Source organism: Rhinolophus sinicus, chromosome 3, assembly GCF_057876585.1.
Source record: "Rhinolophus sinicus isolate RSI-liver-muscle chromosome 3, RSI-T2T, whole genome shotgun sequence".
In the NCBI taxonomy this organism is placed as follows: domain Eukaryota; kingdom Metazoa; phylum Chordata; class Mammalia; order Chiroptera; family Rhinolophidae; genus Rhinolophus; species Rhinolophus sinicus.
In genome coordinates, this window is record NC_142503.1 from 57941747 (window position 1) to 57961028 (window position 19282).

Genomic DNA, 19282 nt, shown 5'->3' on the forward strand with positions numbered 1-19282 from the left:
TTGGAGAGACACTGTGATATAATGGAATAGCAATGTTTAATAAGATAACAAAGAATGACTATATACCCAAATTTCCAGAACCTTTTTAAACAAAAAAATTTACTATATGCTGTAAATAAATGTCTGTAGAGTGAATAAAACCTTGTGTTCCTTTATTAAAAGGCCAAATAAAAATTACTGTAGCATACCTAACTAAACAAAGTTAAATAATTGTGCTAGGGCTTCTCCATTTGCCCTCCAGGGCCACTGCCCACCTTCCTCACTGCTCTGAGCCTAAAGGCTGACCCTCCCTCCGGACTGTAACAACCAGGCTCCCCTTGACCTCTGGCTTCAGCTTGGCCAGTGGCACCACCAGCAGAAGTACTGCGAGTAGGAGGAGAGAGATCAGGGTATATTTCTACTGCAGCATCCTCCTTGCTGGACCACAGGTTGGCAGAGGTTGCCATCTCCTGACCAGTTTCCCTTGCTCTTCTTTCCCTTCTGTGATCAAATCAATTATGACATTGGCCAAATAACATCCCCTTTCATCAAGGTGCTAAAAGCTCTTTTGCTCTAAGGTAATGTGGAGCCTAGTCTACTTTTTATTATGCGAATTGCATATGTCTCTTCAAAGGAGAATTTTTAGGAAGACACTGTATTAAGACAAAAATACAAGCTTACAATTTACTGTGTATTATTTATTGAGTAGGCACTGTACTATATAATTTACATACACGATATAACAATTTCAACATTCCTTCACTGTAGATATAATTCTTCCCGTTTAAAATCCAAGAGATTAAGTAAGTGGCTCAAGATCATCTAACGAGTAGTGTGTCTGAGCCTTGTTGCTTTTGCTACTAAATCACTGTACAACACAGTCTAAGTTTTGGTATAGAAACAGAATATTGCAATCAGAAATCATTGCTCACTGTGGCGTGAGTAAGGGGTGGATGTTAGCAACTTATTATTTGTGAACTACAAAAATAATGAACTAAATGGGTTCCATGGGATGTGGTGGTGGGGCATCCACGTTGGAGTGCAGTCTGTTCTCTGCCAGGCTGGGACTGGGGTCTTGGGAAGAAATAAACCTTAAAGACTCCTCTCTTCCATATTTACTCAGATTTGATATTTTAAAGCTATCATTTGGTTGTAAATGTCTTAATTTGTTTTCACTATTGCTACTTACAAATGTTTATTACTGGATACCTAAAAAATCAGCTATAAAGTTGCTTCTCCCTTGAATATTCTACAGAATGGTGATTGTATCTCAGCAGAGAGCAAAGCCTATTTCCCTCTCCCCTCCCCAGGGTGATTATATGCAATCCAATATAAAGGGGATTATTAATAATTATTTAATAAATTCTGAACCACCCTAATAACCAATTCACGGAATGTCTCTCTACTCTTCCTTTCCTCTGACCATCATCCCCAAGAATTAGTCAGTTTCCAGTATTCTGGACCATAACTATTAGATGATGATTATTATGAAACTTTCTTGTGATTGTCTAAACAGCAGTCAGATATAATTCTGATATCAAAACATACTTGAAAAATTCAGAAGTCATAAAATATGCTAACATCCTTTGCATTTTCCTTATTGTTTGCTTTGTTTCCTTATCTGTATCAGGAACTGGCTAAATAATTTTGAAATCAAATTATAAGCTTAAAAATGACCACACTGAGAAGATCTCTCAGAGAATCAGAAAGAACATCAGCATTAATATCAGAAATCTCAGTTGTAGTCCAGATTGTGTAATGAATTGCCATTTGACCAGGCAAATCATTAAATCTCCCTTGACCTTATCTGAGACGTGAAGTGGTTGCATCCCTAAAGAGACGAATCAGCTCTAAACATTTTAGGGAAAGCAAAGGCTATAAATGTTTATAAGATATTTGTGTTATTCTTTTTTTTCTTGACTTTTCAAAATTAGGGAACTTAAAAGAATCTAAAAATATTTTAAATTTTGTCTAAAAAGTGAAAGCCAAAAAGTAGTTAAAGACTCCAAACTTGCAAATATCTCAGGGCTAGGTTCCACATTTTAGACCATTCAAGACATTTGGGGTGATTAAATAAAATGCCGTAGGCAAGACTGGCTATATAACTTGCAGGGCCCAGGACAAAATGAAAATGTGGGGCCCCTTGTTAAAAAAATTAAGAATTTCAAGAGGGTGATGCACAGTATTTAACCCAATCCGGCCCTACGAGAGCAGTACCCTATATAATTGCACAGGTCATACGCCAATGATGCTGGCCCTGGCTTTAAGAGATAAAGGCATAATAGCTAAAAAGCTTTTAGTTCTATCCCTGAACAAAGTGATCATGGTTGCTGAAGTGAGTCACCGTGGTCAGAAAGGTATCTAAACTCTTATCCAAAAGCCACTATTTTCCTAAATTTACCACAAGGAAAAGTCCCATAAAAAGTCCAATAAAATATTTTTAATAAAATATTTTTAGTTAATAAGCCGTCTTTTATTTAATGTGAATGATTGAACTGAATCCTTTTTTGGGTCGCTAATGACACCCTTCAATTTTGATCAACCATTATCGAGCTGCTGAAAACTAGCAGAGAAAAAAAAAAGTCACACAACTCTTATGACTAGTGACTACCAACTGCTGATATCCAAATTTCCTTAAAGCTGCCCAACAACTCTAGCACACACAGTATTTGCTTATTCCCTCTCTATCCCCAATTTCTCACAATGTCTACACCTTCATTCGCAGTCCTCTTTCAAACACCTGCTCCCCTACTTCAATATCTACAGAAGCTAAATTCAATATTAAAAATAGAGGTTATTAGGTCATCACCCACTCAACTTCCCTCTACACACCGACCACCTTAAACACACTGGGTCCATCTGCAACTCGGTCCTGTTCAAGTCCCATGCTCCTTTCCTTCCTTGAGAAGCTTTCCCATTGTATCTCCACTGCACCTATATGTTCAATTTTTTCCTTCCTTCTAGCCTTCTTCCTCTGCATATAAATAATCTCAAGTGCTTTTCCTTTTAACTCCCTCCTTGATCCTAGTTACGCTATTATTCCTCTCTCTTCACAGTCCTTTATTTGAAGAAAACATATACTCTCTTATTTCCACTTCCTCTCTTCCCGTGCACTCTCAACCAATCTTGCATCCGGCCCTCCCTTCTTCCTTCAGCCCATTTCCCAATTCCTGGTTCCTCAAATGGAGCTGTTTTTTCTTGGTGTGAAGCCCAGCAAGAACTGTGGTAAACCCTGCATGAGGAAATGCTGGTCAACAAAATTCCAAATCATCCATGAATTATTTCACGTAATTGAGGAATATGGGCATAAATTATATTGTACCAACAGGTGATTGCAATATTAAATTTTCTATTTTAAAAGGGAAACTCTTGAAATTGGGTCTTTGAAATAGAAAAACAGTCTTGTAATGTTTTTAAAGAGGTGGAGACACTCTCCACATACAAAGGGCAGAGTGTCCTTCTCCTGCTGTAAATGTTTTAGCAGCTGTGGAAACTTTCAACAAAATTTACTTCCAGCAACCGAAAGCGATGTACAAAAACTGGGCTTTTCATCCTGGAGACTGAAGCACTTACTAAAGAAATGAAGACTTGGAGGCACAGCTAGGAGCTATGTGGCTCCTCCTCACAGCCCTGCCTATAAACTGTAATGTGGTTTTTCATCCCCCACCGCACACCACTGCACCTCTTAAGAAATCATGTATCCTGATTTTGAACTCTTTACATGACAGGATGAAATACTGTGAGGGAGTCTAGGTCTGAGTCACACCTCTTTCCCCCTACAGCATGGGAAAAATGATCCAATGTGCAAATATGGGCATTCTCCCAGAATTTTGGGGGTTAAAGCTCCACACATATTTAGGATCACTGCCCTGGAGAGTGCTCAGCAGCGTTACATATATTGTCATTTTCCTAACTATGCAGGGCTCTCCTCCTATCTGAGACACCTAACGTATTTCGCCTTAAAATCTCACATTCACAAACTTTTGTGCCCAGCAGCTCTAAACTAGTGTATTATATAGCAAGAGAAACTCAGGCCATAAGAACTTAAAAATTGGCCCAAAGGAGTTTTCTTTCCTTCTTTGGGGAAAGATATCCCAATGGATATTTTATCATTTAAGAATTCTGGGTATAACAAGCATACATTGCAGCATCTGATAGGAAATATTTCATTTGATAAAGTGTCCACGTGGATGTGCTGTATGCAGTACTCGGTTTTGTGAAACTTTAAGAATTTACAGCACTTAGCTTTCCTTCATGATACAGTGTATTAATCATTCCGATTCAACAAAAGCTCCACTGCCGACATTATTTCACTTGACAAAAGAAGCAGACATGTATTTATGAAGACAGAAAGTTCGATGTGCATACATTTTCTAAATAAGTGCTAAAGTGTTCAATTTAATTCAACACAGGGTTACTGTGCACCTACTATGTGTAAAGCATTCATTTTCTTGTGAGTGCAGTTGTGGATCTGACCTACAGCTTTTGTCCCCCAATATCCGCTCCTGTGATGGCTGAGGTATATTTTCCCTGCAGAATGTGTCTCAATCCTCAGGTGTAGGCTGTTTTGTTAACTTAAAAAAAATATACTTTTTTGAGAAAGGAATTAATTACCCACTGAGGAGCTTGTACACTATGAGGGTTCAGAAACTAACATTAGTTATTCAGAAAGCGTGTGAGCCTCGAGCTGCATCACTTTATGTCACGTAATTAACATCACTTGACTGATGACAGAATAGAATAAAAGATATGTACTTTTCCCCTTTATATGTAGGCAAACAAAATAATACATGCAGAGTTATTTCTCTTAAGTATCTGGCAAGGCATATGATTGATTTGTTAGAAATCTTTTGACTCGGTTAAGACAAAATTTAGCCAAAGGTTAAAGCATGGAAAATGTTGGTGTAGGCAAAGCAAGTATTTGGATAAAGCTTTAAAATCACCCCAGCACACAAACATGTTGAAATCTTACCATTAGGTTTTCATGCAGTCTGTTTCCTTGCAGCGAGCATTAGCTTTAACCCTTCAGTGCTGTTGCTCAATTTCATGTTTAAGGAGAGGGGCTGAAACTTTATTCAGAAATAAACTTTTATTTGGGTGATGATTGTCAGTTTACATGAGTGAACTGCAGTTCCACTCGTGTATCTGGTCTCAGTAAAAAACATATACATACGAATGTATATATATTTTATAGTAAATCCTCAAACTTCTTGAGAAGGAGATTCTAGTGCTTTACTAGTGCACTGTGATTTGTGTGGACTGTGTGTTTAAGAGATTGTGTAAATTCAGGGTGTGTCACATAGATCTTTCTTCCTCCTGTGAATTTTCTACCTCCCAATGAACTTGACGGCAACTTTTTTTAGATTACATAATTTAAGCCTCCCTGAGGGTTTGTGTTCTAAATGAACTGCCGTGGGATGAGATGGCTGTTTTATCCGTTTGACTTTCCAGGGCTTCTTAGAGAAAGCCATCACTGAAAGGGTTAAGGTATGTTACTGCAGCAGTTATCAGCAGACCAGCCATCTACCTTTGGTACTTACAGGAATTTTATGACTCTTGATCATATTATCAAATTCTTCATTAATTTTTTTGTATTTTTCTTCAGTGCGTGGGGTGAGAGCATAAGAGGAGTCAGGATCGGGGCTTTCACAACCTTTGTTTTCTTTCTTGTTCAAGGCCTGCCAGGTTCAGAGAAATATCAAGAGTAAAAAAAATGAAGGGTGTTGTGAGTACTTACACACAATCTTTGCCTGCTGATCATTAGATCAATATCTTCGTTTATTTTCCTGTACTTGTCCTCAGACTCAGGGCTGTGACCTACTGAATCGTCTGCATCGGGATCGGGGCTGTCACAGCCATTAAGGCCCTTCTTTCTCAATGTCTGAAATACATAATTTGGAAAGTTCAATCCTAGACAAAGGCTGTAACAGACATTCAGGGGTGTTACGGAAGTTCAAGCTGCCCAGTATTTCAGGTTGTTATTACATACACTGTATATTACATTAGCGTAAAGAAACCATAGAGAAACCAAGTCATTTCAACAATGCACTTATTACTGCTAGTTAAAAATAAGTAAAGGGACATATTCCTTTTGCAACGGAATTTAGTCAGTGAACAAAGATAGTCTGAGGGCTGAACTTGCAAATATCTCGTGAGAGACAATTACAGACAAATACAAGTAAGGTGGGAACGTGCAACATTCTATTTTCCCACAGAAAAATTAGAAGTCAGGACATTACACAATGATTTCGGAATCTGATCATGACAAAAGCAGAAATGTTGGAAACAGATCTCTAGTTTGAGTTTGACATAATGGCTGGCACTCACGCTGTCCTGCCACCCCTCTGGATGTGCGCTTGACAGCAAAAGGCAGTAAGAGGACCAAGATAATATTCTCACGAAACACCCATTAAGAATGCTCAGACACTGATCATAAGGAGAACCACTTCGGTTTCGTCTGGTTAGCGTTCTATGTATGTGACAATCTGTATTGAAACTGGTAATACTGCTACGTTTTCTGCCTTAAACAACACAAGCTGAAAGAAAAGTCAAAACAGTTGAGTTGAGGGCTTCACGAGCTCCTGAGTAAGGAACCAGAGAGCACTGAAAACAGGAAACCAAGTCAGTAACTACCAAACTAGCAAAAGTTCCTCCGTGTTCCAGCTGAGTTGGATCACCCTGAGACTGCCTCCTGACACATGAAAGTGGAAAGTCAGTGCCTTATCTTGAAACTCCTGTCTCCTGAATGCAGCTCTGGTTTAGTGTCAGCTGTCACAGAAGGATAAATACTAATGTAACACGGTAACAGAAAAAGTATGAGTCAGGAGTCCTGAGACTTATTTTCTATTTTTTTTTTTAAATGATGGTTGTCAACTTAATTGTACAAGGTCTGATTTACAGAGATAATGCCATGTTTTTAGAGATCATAAAACTTCTGATTAATCACACAGCTTGCCACGTTAATTATTAATAGACAAGCAACATTTCTGCATTTTCCTGGTATTACCAAAATCGTTATAAAGAGCTGTGTACCTAAGTGTCTCTCATTAATGGGAAGTTTAGCAGAGCTCATATTTATTAAAAACAGAATTCACATACAAATAAAGCAAAAGCTGCAACATCAAGCTAAGGAATTCAAAGCTGAGATAACACTTCATCTTTAATTCGTGCAATTGGGGAAAATAAATAAAACAACATGAGTTTAAAAGGGGGGTGCTAGTCTTAAAAATTTAAACTCGTTGGCTCTCAACAATGTGTAACAAATGTCACATTATTTAAAATTAGTTTCTGAGGCACTGAAGATTTTCATTTAAAATCAAACTAAGAAAGCTACCATTTCTAATACATCTATGATACATTGCGGCTCTGTAAATATTTATTAATGTTATAGTGGTATAGTACAACAAATAAACATATGGTTATAGCTTATTATGTGGTAAAATGTTTGAATATTAAAATGAATATTTTGACACAAGATGATAAAATACACATTTACAATCTTGGGGAATTAATAATTGGGGGGGGCCACCTGTCCCCCTACCGTGGATCTATAGCCATCATTTTTACCCACAATAAGTACTTATAGAGTGTTCCACTATACATCAGAATAATAATTTTATTTGCTAACTTCATTTCCTTCATTTCAAAATCTTGCTAGCATTATCTCAACCACAAGAGCATTCTTCCGGGTGATAACTATTTGTTGAATTATGATGTGTTTCTGCTTTGATCTTCACATATCCTTGAGCTTTTAAGAATAATTTCTGAGTGTCTTGCATCATACTCCACATATTTTTCATAAAAATTCACTTATGTAGAGAAAAATATGTAAGATCAAGAAAATATGATCTGCTTTTTCAAACTTTACCTATATTTCTAGAAGGCATGCTAAGAGTATTCTTATATAAATCTTTAAAGTCTTATCTAGACAGTAGATTTTTCAATGTGCACCCGAGTCTTTTATCCAATAAATGGATATTACTGTAAAAATTATAGTTGTTTTGACGTACAGATTTTTGACAGCAGAACGCAAGGGTTAAGAGAGGCCTATCAACTGTCATCACAATCCATCTGGCACATACATGTGTGCTAAGTATTCTTACAAAGCTTTTGGGGGCAGACACTGTATTTGGTTTACAAAAATCAAACATCAATTACATGTTATTGAAAGATCTCCACAAATATTAACTCTTTACCTCTCACAAGTCTTTCATAAAGATTTTAGGGAAACCTGATCCCAGGTCTCAACCTGGCGTGGCCAAGCATGATGGCCCAGGCCTCCTGCCTCCTGTCAGGGGCGATGTGGGGCCACCTTTCCCCTGCCCAGGCTTTCCCACACTTGTGAAGTGAGGGATGTGGAAGAGAGCTCTCCCACTCACATACAATCACAGCAGTAGATTGAACACTGAAATCAACTGGGTAGAAATTCTTAAAATTAGGCTGTGGGGAAAATTTTAAGTACGAAAATACAGCTAAAATACTGATATTTCTTAGAAGGCAAATTTTAGACACAGTGGGAATCCTTATTTGTCAATAAAACACATCGGTTTACAGATTTAAAAAATCAACTTGATCAACAGCTCACTTTGTACTTGAAGAATTATATAAAGTATTAGGCAAAACAAAGCAAGTGGCACAAAGTCACAAAGGAAAAGATAGTGGGGGGGGGGGGGCGAGGGGAAGAGGAAGTAGCTCATTTTCTCCCAATAAATTTTTCTTGTATCTGACCACATTATCTTACAATGAGTAAAACCAGTACTTAAGTATTGAAGTAGCTCTACCCTAGTCCCTACCAAAGGGACATTTATAGTCTTATTTCAAGTTAAATTGTGTTATTTAAAAAAGGAGCATTTTGAAATACACAAACACAAACTCCAAAAGCAAATTAATATTGAGTTCCAAATTCCCATAATCACATAACCAGATCATTGAAAAAATTGTTCAAAAATATTATTCTCAGCTGAGAGCTTGTAGAACACATTTCTGCCAAGAACAAATGATTACGGTGGAATTATAAAGCTCTGAAAATGGAGGTGATGGCACAAACTTGAATACCATAGTGTGAATGTGGAACTCTAAGGGTCATCTTATCTTTATTATATTAAAAATCTACAGCTGTTTAATGATGACAAAGGAATTACTGTTAGATTCAGCCAAGTCTGTCTTTATCACAGTATAGCCAGTATAAACTAAAGGGATTACTAAATGGATAAATAAGCATTATTCCTTCAGGCCTTTTCTAGTAAAATCAAAATCTCTGCCACTGGCCTTTGAAAGTTTCTTTGATCTTTTACAAATGTTATTGGTCAGGTAATGTAGGCATTTAAATCATTATTCTTTTACAGGCACTGTGTAAGTGTCTGTCAGCTGGATTTATATAAGTATCTCTCAGCTGCCTATGTTTTGAAAAGATTTATTCTGAATGTCAAGATAAGGCAGGAGATCTACCAAAACCACCAGCTTCTCTTGCTATGTATCTAAAGAAACTCTTTTCTCAGAGAACTCTGTAAATCCTGAGTGAGCCTGTACACCGACCGAAGTTAGCTTTCCGTGTGAGACTGACACTTTTGGGGTAGATCAATTGAGTGCAGAGGCTTCTGGGATGTTTTCACAAGGCAGCAATTGTCATGCAGTGAGCTGAGAACAGCCGTTTCTTAGAGAAGTAATTAGACTGACAGAAGGTGACATACTCCAAACAATAAATGGGAAATGGAGTCCAGGTAGGTAATTCAAGAACCACGTGGATTGTCCCCTCCCAGACATGCGGACATATGGACCCTGCATTATTACATTTGTTAACCAGGAAAACTTGAAATCCATATAAACTGACGATGATAGGTGACAGGTGCTTCAAAAATTCTAATGAAATAGATGTGGGGAACAGATTCTATTTCATTAGTGAAAGGAATATAAATGACAAAAACAAGCCACATGGAGCTCTCATTTCTTGTCTTAGGCATTATGTTATCAACTAGAAAATGCTGTCTGTATACAATGGTTAAAACTAGTTGCCCCTTTATAATTATTTCTTGGTAGTAAAAAAGAAATAACTAAATTATTGACCTATTTCCATGAAATGAAATGATATATTTTACATTGTTGCTATTTAAGTAAAATTCTGCTTCTTCCAGAGAGTCACCATTATAGATTAGAAGCTTCCAACCATTTGATTTCTTTCCATGTCGGCATTCTTAGTCCTCAAGAATGTATATTTTTATCATCTTTCTTTTTCTGTACTTACCCACTGTACGGCAGAAATTTTAAGTCCTTTTGTGAAAACAACCCCAAAATACTCATAACTTTTTTCCTTAAAATATACATAATCACTCTTTCACGCACAGCTAGCATTACCCTTACTTCAGAGGGTTGATATGTCAGGGACACATGCAGGAATTATTTCTATTAGTTACATGCATGAATGTCTTGTTCACACAGAAGCCAAGACAAAAAAAAAAAAAAAAATCAACTTAGAAAAGGTAGCTTCCTTTTCTCTGATAAGAAATCATTTTTACGCTCGTCTTTCACAGCTTTATGAAGACAAGCGTCTGCTCTTACACCGAATAATCTTTAGAAAGTAGTAAGTACACACAGGACTAGGAGATGTGGTTGAAATAGACGCTGCCTAGAAATGAAGTTTCTTAGAGTATTTCGTAAACGTCCTCCCATAGAGGCATGCTGATACTCACGACTGCTGCCTCCAGTCCCTTCAGTATCTGGGGAGTCGCTGTCCTAAGGACTAAGCCTTATGACTTATTTCATTTAAAACATACTCAAGCACCGAAAACCTACTATACGCCAGGTGCTGTCTTGTACACTTGATTTTTAGAGGAGTAGCCAATACAAATTCAAACTAAAAAGCTCTGAACTGACCTATAATATTGTAGGTATTTTGGGGATTTCTAGAACGGATTACATAGGTTGGGGGAAGAGCAGGCGCTAAGAAATTTCTCCACAGGTTTTAATAGTCAAAACTGTAAGCACTGCTTGCACGCTCTCTCCTTGTTTCATAGTTCTTCTGTATTCTTAATATAGAAATTAAAAGACATTAAAATACTGCAAATTTAGTACAATTAGTAGGTAGGCTTTAGGTAGGCTTTAATTAGACAAGCCAATCATATCTAGCACAGAGTGTAAGAATTAAATTTTACCAAAAATTATTCATTTGTGGTGAAAATTTTAATAAAAAATTGAAAATGTAAACCTTAACAACATTATATTGCTCTAGGTTATTAATGCTCATTGTAACCAGATTATTAACTTCCACCAGGGAAAGGCTGGGAAGAACTGGAGATTTTCATTGTTTTAATTTTTATTCATTTCCTCAAATTCTTCCAATATTGGACTTGAAATTTTTTTCACTGAGTAATTTTTCATCTTTAATGGAAACAAAAGGCACTAATTAAAGATTTGAAGACTTTTAATGTATAGAACATAAAGAAACATACATCCACTGCCTCCTAATGGCCACAAATTATTTCATATAAACATTCAGAGAGGGATAGTTCCTAGAATTATTGGGACTCTGATTCTGGACAAGACCGCCACGGATCACGTGGCTTGCCCTCATGCCTTCCAGAAGGGGAGAAACAATGGTGCAACAGCACCTGGCCTCGGACACCTCACATCCTTGCTCTAGCTGACTTCTGGAGCGAGCCCACTAGTATGTGTTCTCTGCATGAGGACAGTCCTCCTTGGAGGCAGAGCTAACAGATCAGCTCCTTTCTGTAGACTTCTCTTCTCACCAGGGTTGAATTAATTGCTCCCTCTTTCATACACTCATTTATTGTATATGTGTTTCTATTAGAGCCTTTATCACACATTATTATTTATGTATTTGTCTTCTTTGCTAGTTTGTGAGGTAATTAACAAAGCACCTTCCGTGATTCACTTTTGAAGTTTCAATATAGAGTAGAACCTGACACGCTGTGGGTGCTCAATAAATGCTTGCTGAACGAACGGAACACACATTTCCACTTCAATATTAATGTATGCAAAGGTTTCGGAGACTGGACTGAGGCTGTCTGGCTGTTTGGAGGCGGAAATAATAGTGGGATCCAGCCCTCCTGATACACATTTACTAAGTGCTACTATGCGTTAGATGTTGTCTGTGCTCCTCTGGATGCAAAGAGGCTTCCTCTGAATATATGATGAAGATACTTTGTTCACATGTTTTCCTTCCCACTTGTGAGCTCCTGGAAGTTACTAGTCATCTTGTATCACCAGGCTTTAGCACAGGGCTGGGCATGGGGTAGAATAAATTCTTGCAGCATTAATGACAGACTGAATGGATGGATGAACAAAACAAGAAAGAATGTTCTGATGCTAGAGAAAGAGTAATCTCAGTGCAGTATTTTTGCAACTGTAATTTCTTTTTCATCACTTCATGACGTTATTTCACATTATGTTAAAACTCAGCTATTATTTTTTCTTTTCAGGTAACTTATAAATTGACTATTTTTGAAATGTACAGTTTTTAAGTTAGAAAGCAATGCAGAATAGGCATAATTTATGTGATGTAAGAAACATTATAACTCAGGAGATTTATATTACTGAATACTTAAAAATTGGAGTATTGGTCTAAATACGGAATGTCAGAAAAACAGCATTCATGAAATCTTTAAGGGACAAAAGCCATAAGCATATAATCTTGGTAATGAAATGGATAGCATGAAAGAGGGCACAGCATTCAGCATGGAAGGGGAAAAGGGGGAGTGGTATCTCAGCGGAATATATCAGGTTTAGAAAAGGGAAAACAGGAACCTTGTAGGAAAGAGCATGGATGTGAGTCACATTACTATAAATTTGAAATAAACATGTTTTAAAACTCTTGGGCAAAGTTCATCCTTTTCCCCCATCCTTGGATGCTGGTCTTCCACTCCACTATTCTGTGCTTTGACATTGGTCTTACTCTGGGCCAACCTTAGCCTTAAGGATTCATGGAAAAATTGGGGTGATTTTAGGGCCAATCAGGACAGGTCAGTGGTTTGGTGTTTTTGATCTTCCACCACACCTTTTCTGGAATCTAGACAAGGTGTTTGCATCACGAGGCTGGCCTAGAATGGAACTGAGATGGGGAAGTTTGGGACACTTAGCCACGAAATGCTCCCTGACATTCTGAATCCAGGAGAGATCTGAAGTAAAATACTAAGCCGGGAACACTTAAATATAAAATGATTGAAATGCATGCTAACATATGCAGTTAATTCTAATAATCTCTATAAAGCAAATCAAGAAAATAAAGCTGAAAGACAAAGGATCAAATTGTATGTGGGTTTGAAGAATGGACAATGTTAGTTATTTCTTAAATAAGGAAGGAAAAGACAAGACGGAACTATAAATTAAACAAAGGTTGGGAAAGAGAGGAGAGGAGTTAAGTTAACAAAGATCAGGAAGCAGGATTTTTGAAAGTATAAAATATGAGTGTAACTTCACCTACTAACCTTTTCCGACTATGGCATTTTACTTGCAAATAGGTTACAGAGACAAAAAAGCAGAATCTTGGGGAGCATGGATTCTTTAAAAATAACACATTGAAGCTTCTTTTGTAAACCATTAATGACTTATTTTAACAAAAGAAAATGTATGTTATCTTGAATAATCAGAGTAAGGCCAAATCATTATTTTTGTTTCTATGTAGGCGCTTATCCGGTTGTAAATGCCTTTTAATTCCAGTTGCGTAAATGCATGATTAGTCATTTGAAATGGCAGTAGCCTACAACTGCCTTATTTATCAGTCAGTTCAGGACTACCGTTCTGTCATCAGCCTTCCTCATTTCTATAAGATTCCCATGATCTCTTCCACTACATCATTCATTTTCCCATTTATTCTTTTGATTCCAACCTAACCCTTCATCTATTCCCCTTCTTTCCTTTCCTAGCAAACATCACCACCTAGTTCAAGCTGGAAACCCAGAAATCACCGTTGACTCCATTGTCTCTTGACTCAACTACCATTATTTTTTTCTATTTTTATCTCCCATCCTTAGTTTGTCTTCTGACCCCATTTTCAATCATCCTTCATACTTTTGGCAGAGTCTGCAAATGAAATGACAATCTAACTGTGTCACTGTTCTCCTTATACACCCAAAAGCCACACCCACTAGTTTGTATAGCAAGCCCTCCACTTGCTTCTCCAGCCTTATTTCCTTTCTTCTCCAGCATTCTGGGTTTTGCCAATAGGAAACTTCTGACCATTGCCCAAGTCATCAGGCAGGTCCTTTAGTGACACTGTTTTGATATGTGTCATTCATTCCTGTCTAGAATATCCTTGTTTACTCTTCTCTGCTACATAAACCTTAGTTATCCTAGGACAGCTACCACCGAATACCATCACTTGCTCTGTGGAAAAAAAGATTTTTAACTCTCCTCTGTACTTATGAACTCTTTCTCTGTACACCTATAGTCCTTGACTTTTTGTGTGTTTTCTTAAATTACATCTTTCAACATGTCTACTTTACCACTAGATAGTGGGTCCTATGAGGTTGGGTATCTCTGGTCCCTAACAGAGGGTCTAATTAATATATGTGTGTTCATATATTAATTAGACCCTCTGTTAGGGACCAGAGATATCCAACCTCATAGGACCCACTATCTAGTGGTAAAGTAACTGTTCACTTAAAAAATGAATCAGCACACAAACTTGACAGTCATACTTTCTGATAGTGACAGACTAATAGAAATGATTTGGGTGGTCTTCTAAGGTGACAGCGTAATTTTTTTATTTTAATAAGATTATTAAATCAAATGTTTCTTGCCTTTTTCTGTCTGACTTATTTAGCCATATGATTTCACTGGCATGTGGGATATAAAACTGAAAGCAACATAGGAACAAGAAAAACAAATGAAGAAAAACAAATTAAAAACTCATAGACACAGACAATAGTTTAGTGGTTACCAGAAGGTAATGGGGGAGGGGGTCAGTAGATGAGGGTAAAGGGGATCAAATATATGGTGATGGAAAGAAAATTGACTCTGGGTGGTGAACACACAATGTGATATATAGATGGTGTATTATAGAATTGTACGCTTGAAACCTATGTAACTTTACTAACCATTGTCACACCAATAAACTTTAATAATAAAAAGATTATTAATTCAAAATGCAATGAGCGCATGTTCTGGTTGGTTCAAGCAATCTCTAGAATCACTTCCTGACTGTGGCATAACCTATAGGAGCAGAAGGAACAGGGGAGGTGACACAGACTATTGTAAATGGGGTGCAATTGGTTGGGTTTCTCTGTGTTTAGAATTGCAGAGAGTCCTGGATATCACGGCCTGTTCCTTTCTAGCTCCTGAGCCTTTTGTAGCTACTGGTGCTCTCAGTTACCATCAGGAGAACATAAACATACTGAGAACCCAGAGTACTGCAGGAGACGCTTTTGTGCATTCTGTTCTCTATTTCTAGGTTTCTCCTGAGAAACAAGGGCATTACCTTTAATTTAATTTGAAGAATCTATGTTAGTTGGGATCTGTAGTTTCTCACTAGCTTACCTGAAAAAGCAGAGTGCACATAGAACACTTGATAAGGAAGCACAAAATAAAGAGATTTGAGGATGGCAACCGACTGACTCATGTCATAACAATTTTGATCGTACCTGAAAATGGTACCCAAATCCTCACTTCTGAGACAGTCAGGGACTCCCAGGTGAAGGTTAAATTGTTTCCTTTCCTAACGTCTCTCTCCCATCCTAAGCCTCTCTCAGGCTGGAGGGAGGTAAAGAGGTCCAGTGGGGTTGGCCCAGGCCCACTCTCTCCTGGGCTGGCCCTTGGCCTGATAGGAAAACCCTCTCTTTGCCATTCATCCCTGATGTTGTAGTTGCCATGTCTTACATCACAGGACCAACACGTACTAATAACAGATTTCAGTCTGGTAGATCACTGAAAATACTCACCAAGTTTCCTATTCCTTAACTGAGGAACTGGCAGGGAGAGAGGTTTTCAAGGACCAATTCTGGATTGTGAACACGGATTTTATTTACAGTATCCTTAGCTTCTTCCCCCATAATACCTGACATTCAACCCCTTCCCCCCTTTTTTTAAATAATAGATTTATCTCTCTTTCCAACAAATGAGCCTGCTTTTCAAAGAGTGGCTATAAGCTATTCTCTATTGAAACTTTTCAGTAGAAAAGTTTTGGTTTTGGTATTCCATAGTGATTTACGTAACAGCAACGATGGGAGAGGGCCTCTTACACTCCACTTCCCCAGTTAGAATACCTTCTCAGTGTTGTCCTGTAAAGACTAACCTAGCTGCTAATTCTGAGGGTTTTGCCCGAGCCTGTGATATGCCATCTGACGGACTGGTATTGACAACGATGTCAGCACATGCTGCTCAGTATCCACATTGCTCGGGCATGTAAATGAGGACTCAAGACCGCAGAGCAACGCTGGGATTATATGAAAACAATACGTAAGTTATAGCTACTGTGGCTGCCCCCGGAGAGGAGAGTCTCAACACAGTAGAACAAACCTCCACAAAGCAGAAACTGTCTTTTCACCTCTGTATCCACAGCAACTTGAATATGCCAGCACATGGATGATACTCAATCAATACTGTTGTTAATAAAACAATCTTGAAATCCAAGGCTGCAGGGACAGAGGTCGTTATTTAAAACGGAATCACAATGGGAGCTGAAAACACAGGTAGCAACTGCCAGATCTGTACTCAGAGTATACGCTGCTTTCACCCTAAGTAGTTACTAGGGAGAGCAGCCACTATTCGCCCTAAGTCCACCATCTCCCATCCTCACACATGAATTTAAATTATAAAAGAACCAATGCAAACTAGAGAGTTAATGAAATTAATGTCTCTCTTTTGTGCTGCCCCAGAACTTTGTAATTAACATTTATTTCATAACGTTGCTCTCTGTATTTTGTGTTTGTCTCATTTCTAGATTATGAGATCCCTGTAGACAGTAAATGTCTCTCCAGAGTTTTCTATCCTTGGCAACTAGTGCAGTATCTGACAGTAGAATGTTGCACCACATTGGTTCAGTTTTCTGGACAGATGTCCTGCAGCTGAATCGTGCTAAGGAGAGCTGGATAACACACAATAAGGAGGTTCAGAAAGATTAAACAAAAGTCAACGGGCACCCAAGCTTTCCCCTTCCTTTCACACTGCATCTTCTCTATGTCCTTTCAGCATTAGTAATGCTTACCAGGTCTGTCCAAGGCGAGCAGCCCTGGTCTCTAGCCTTACTCTGATTACTTGTCTCTTCTGATGTAAAATCCTCCTGGTTCATGCAGTACTAACATTTTCATTTTCTTGGCTGATATAATGGAAAACTCTCTGCTTAACAGAGAACGCCCAACATGTAATGGGTGGGATGATCATTGGTCAGGGGCTGGCCAGTTAAATCAGTAGAAGGAAGAACAGCATTGGGCTCCATCAGACTTGGTCCATGGACAGGAGACCAGAAGTGCTCCCAAGTGAATAAGGGGCCAACAAGAATGGTTGGAAGTCAAGATCTGGGGAAGAACGGCTCCTTATAGTTTCGAAGGGTTGTCCTGGATGTAGAGGTACTGGATATTAGGTTCACAGGATGTTGTCAGTTGGTCAGAGAACAAACCTCTACCCACACTCATGTCAGGCATTAAGACATTCCCTTAGATCAAATCTCCAAAATGCACAGCAGTACATGCTGTGACCCTTTTTTTCCTACAAATCTGTTTATATTGGTTTATATCTCTTATCTCTCCAACCATATTAAAAACTACTTATGGGGAAGGACAGAGTCCAGTCTATTAATCCTCTACAGCTGTTATGCCATTACCGCAGACCTAATATGTGGATTGGTAGTAAGTGGTGGAGTTGACATTCAACTGCCTTGGGTAGGAGTCCAACGGAAGAAATGCTATTAAAATTGTACTTAATCGTCAAGGAGCTTCAGGTAAATAAAACGGTGCTTAAAAATTCTCAGGCAGTTGCTCGATCTCAGCCCTCCTTTCATGGCTTTTGCTGCATTTACAAAACACACTGACATCATTCTTCACTGTATTTAAAACTAGCCTGCCCTATAGTCCTGTCACAGCTGTGCACTCTGCAGGGCCACTGTGTCCCTGCCTCAGTCTCCACACAAGACTGAGCCCCTTGAGGGCAGGGGCCCTGCCTTTTTAGCGGGGTATCCCTAAGACCAAGCAGAGCACCTGGCCCTTAGAATTTCATAAATTAATGTGAATTCTGAGTTCATTAATCAAAGGGCCTCTATTTGCTTTCCTAACAATATAATTATTTCCAGCTGGTATCAGGAAAAGAACCAAACAGAGTATCTATACAACAGACATCAAAAGTGCCAGTAGCGTTTCTGAGTTAGGATCCTTCGCCTAACTTTCCGAAAGCAGGGACTTGCCCTCTAGTTTCCTGGCTCATTTATTATGGGAGCTGCTGTCTCCTGGACTCACACTGTAGATCCTGCTACTTTATAGTATTGATATGATGGGTCCTTTATCATTGGTGTAGGCAACTATGAACTGTGTAATGATTAGAAATAAATGGGCCACAAGCCACCTATAAAGCAGATTCTGAAAACACCTAACATACAGTCCATTTTGGTAAACTGGGATCTTTCCTTCTGGATTAAATATTTATAAATAAAATATAATTCCTAAGAAATGTTTTGGAAAGTCTAGTATTATTAATATCCACTGCTGATCAAGGCCTACATAGGTTGTCACATCATGTAAAAGTTTAAATTTTTATAAATTGAGGTTTCCAAATTAAATGAACTAATGATTAAAATCAAATTCATTTTAATTTATTTTCCTTATGCTATGAATGCTAATCATGGATGAATTTATGGTCCCAGAATCTTCAACCAATTCACAGTTCACAAAATGACATTTCCTATTACTTCATATATAATACAGATAAGTAACATTTTTAGGTTTTGCATTTAGTCATCTTGGATTTCATGTAATGCTATAAAAGCTAGAAAGAACATTAAGAAATGAAAAATGGAAAGGAATGGAGAGTAAATGTTTAAGTAAAGGAATGACAAGGACAAGAGAAAGAGGATAAATGGATGATTGATAGATAGATGAAAGGAAGGAAGGAAGGAAGGAAGGAAGGAAGGAAGGAAGGAAGGAAGGAAGGAAGGAAGAGATAGGAGGGAGATATTGGAAGGGAGGGAAGATGGGGGAGGGTGGGAGGGAATGAGAATGAGTGAGAGAGAGAGGTTGAGGGTGTTGTGAAAGACAGAGGGAAAAAGTAATCAAGTGAGCACATCATGAAATCCCTTGGTATGAAAGCTGGCCTCCCATCATATCCAGGCTCAGTACTTTATGATCTAATACAAAGGTTTATCACA

General features: G+C 38.2%; 1 protein-coding gene across 25 annotated transcripts in view; it reads right to left on the minus strand.

Moving 5' to 3' along the window:
* The window catches only part of MEF2C (myocyte enhancer factor 2C), a 168028-nt gene that overhangs the window by 34701 nt on the left and 114045 nt on the right, over positions 1 to 19282 (minus strand). For 18 of the 25 annotated variants that reach the window (XM_074328752.2, XM_074328749.2, XM_019734219.3 and 15 more), the window contains one exon: positions 5717 to 5860. In XM_074328752.2, coding sequence (XP_074184853.1) covers positions 5717 to 5860 — 144 coding nt within the window. Of the gene's footprint in view, positions 1 to 5519; positions 5658 to 5716; positions 5861 to 19282 lie in introns of all 25 variants that reach the window. The other 7 variants (XM_019734231.3, XM_074328748.2, XM_074328754.2 and 4 more) reach the window with 2 other exon arrangements.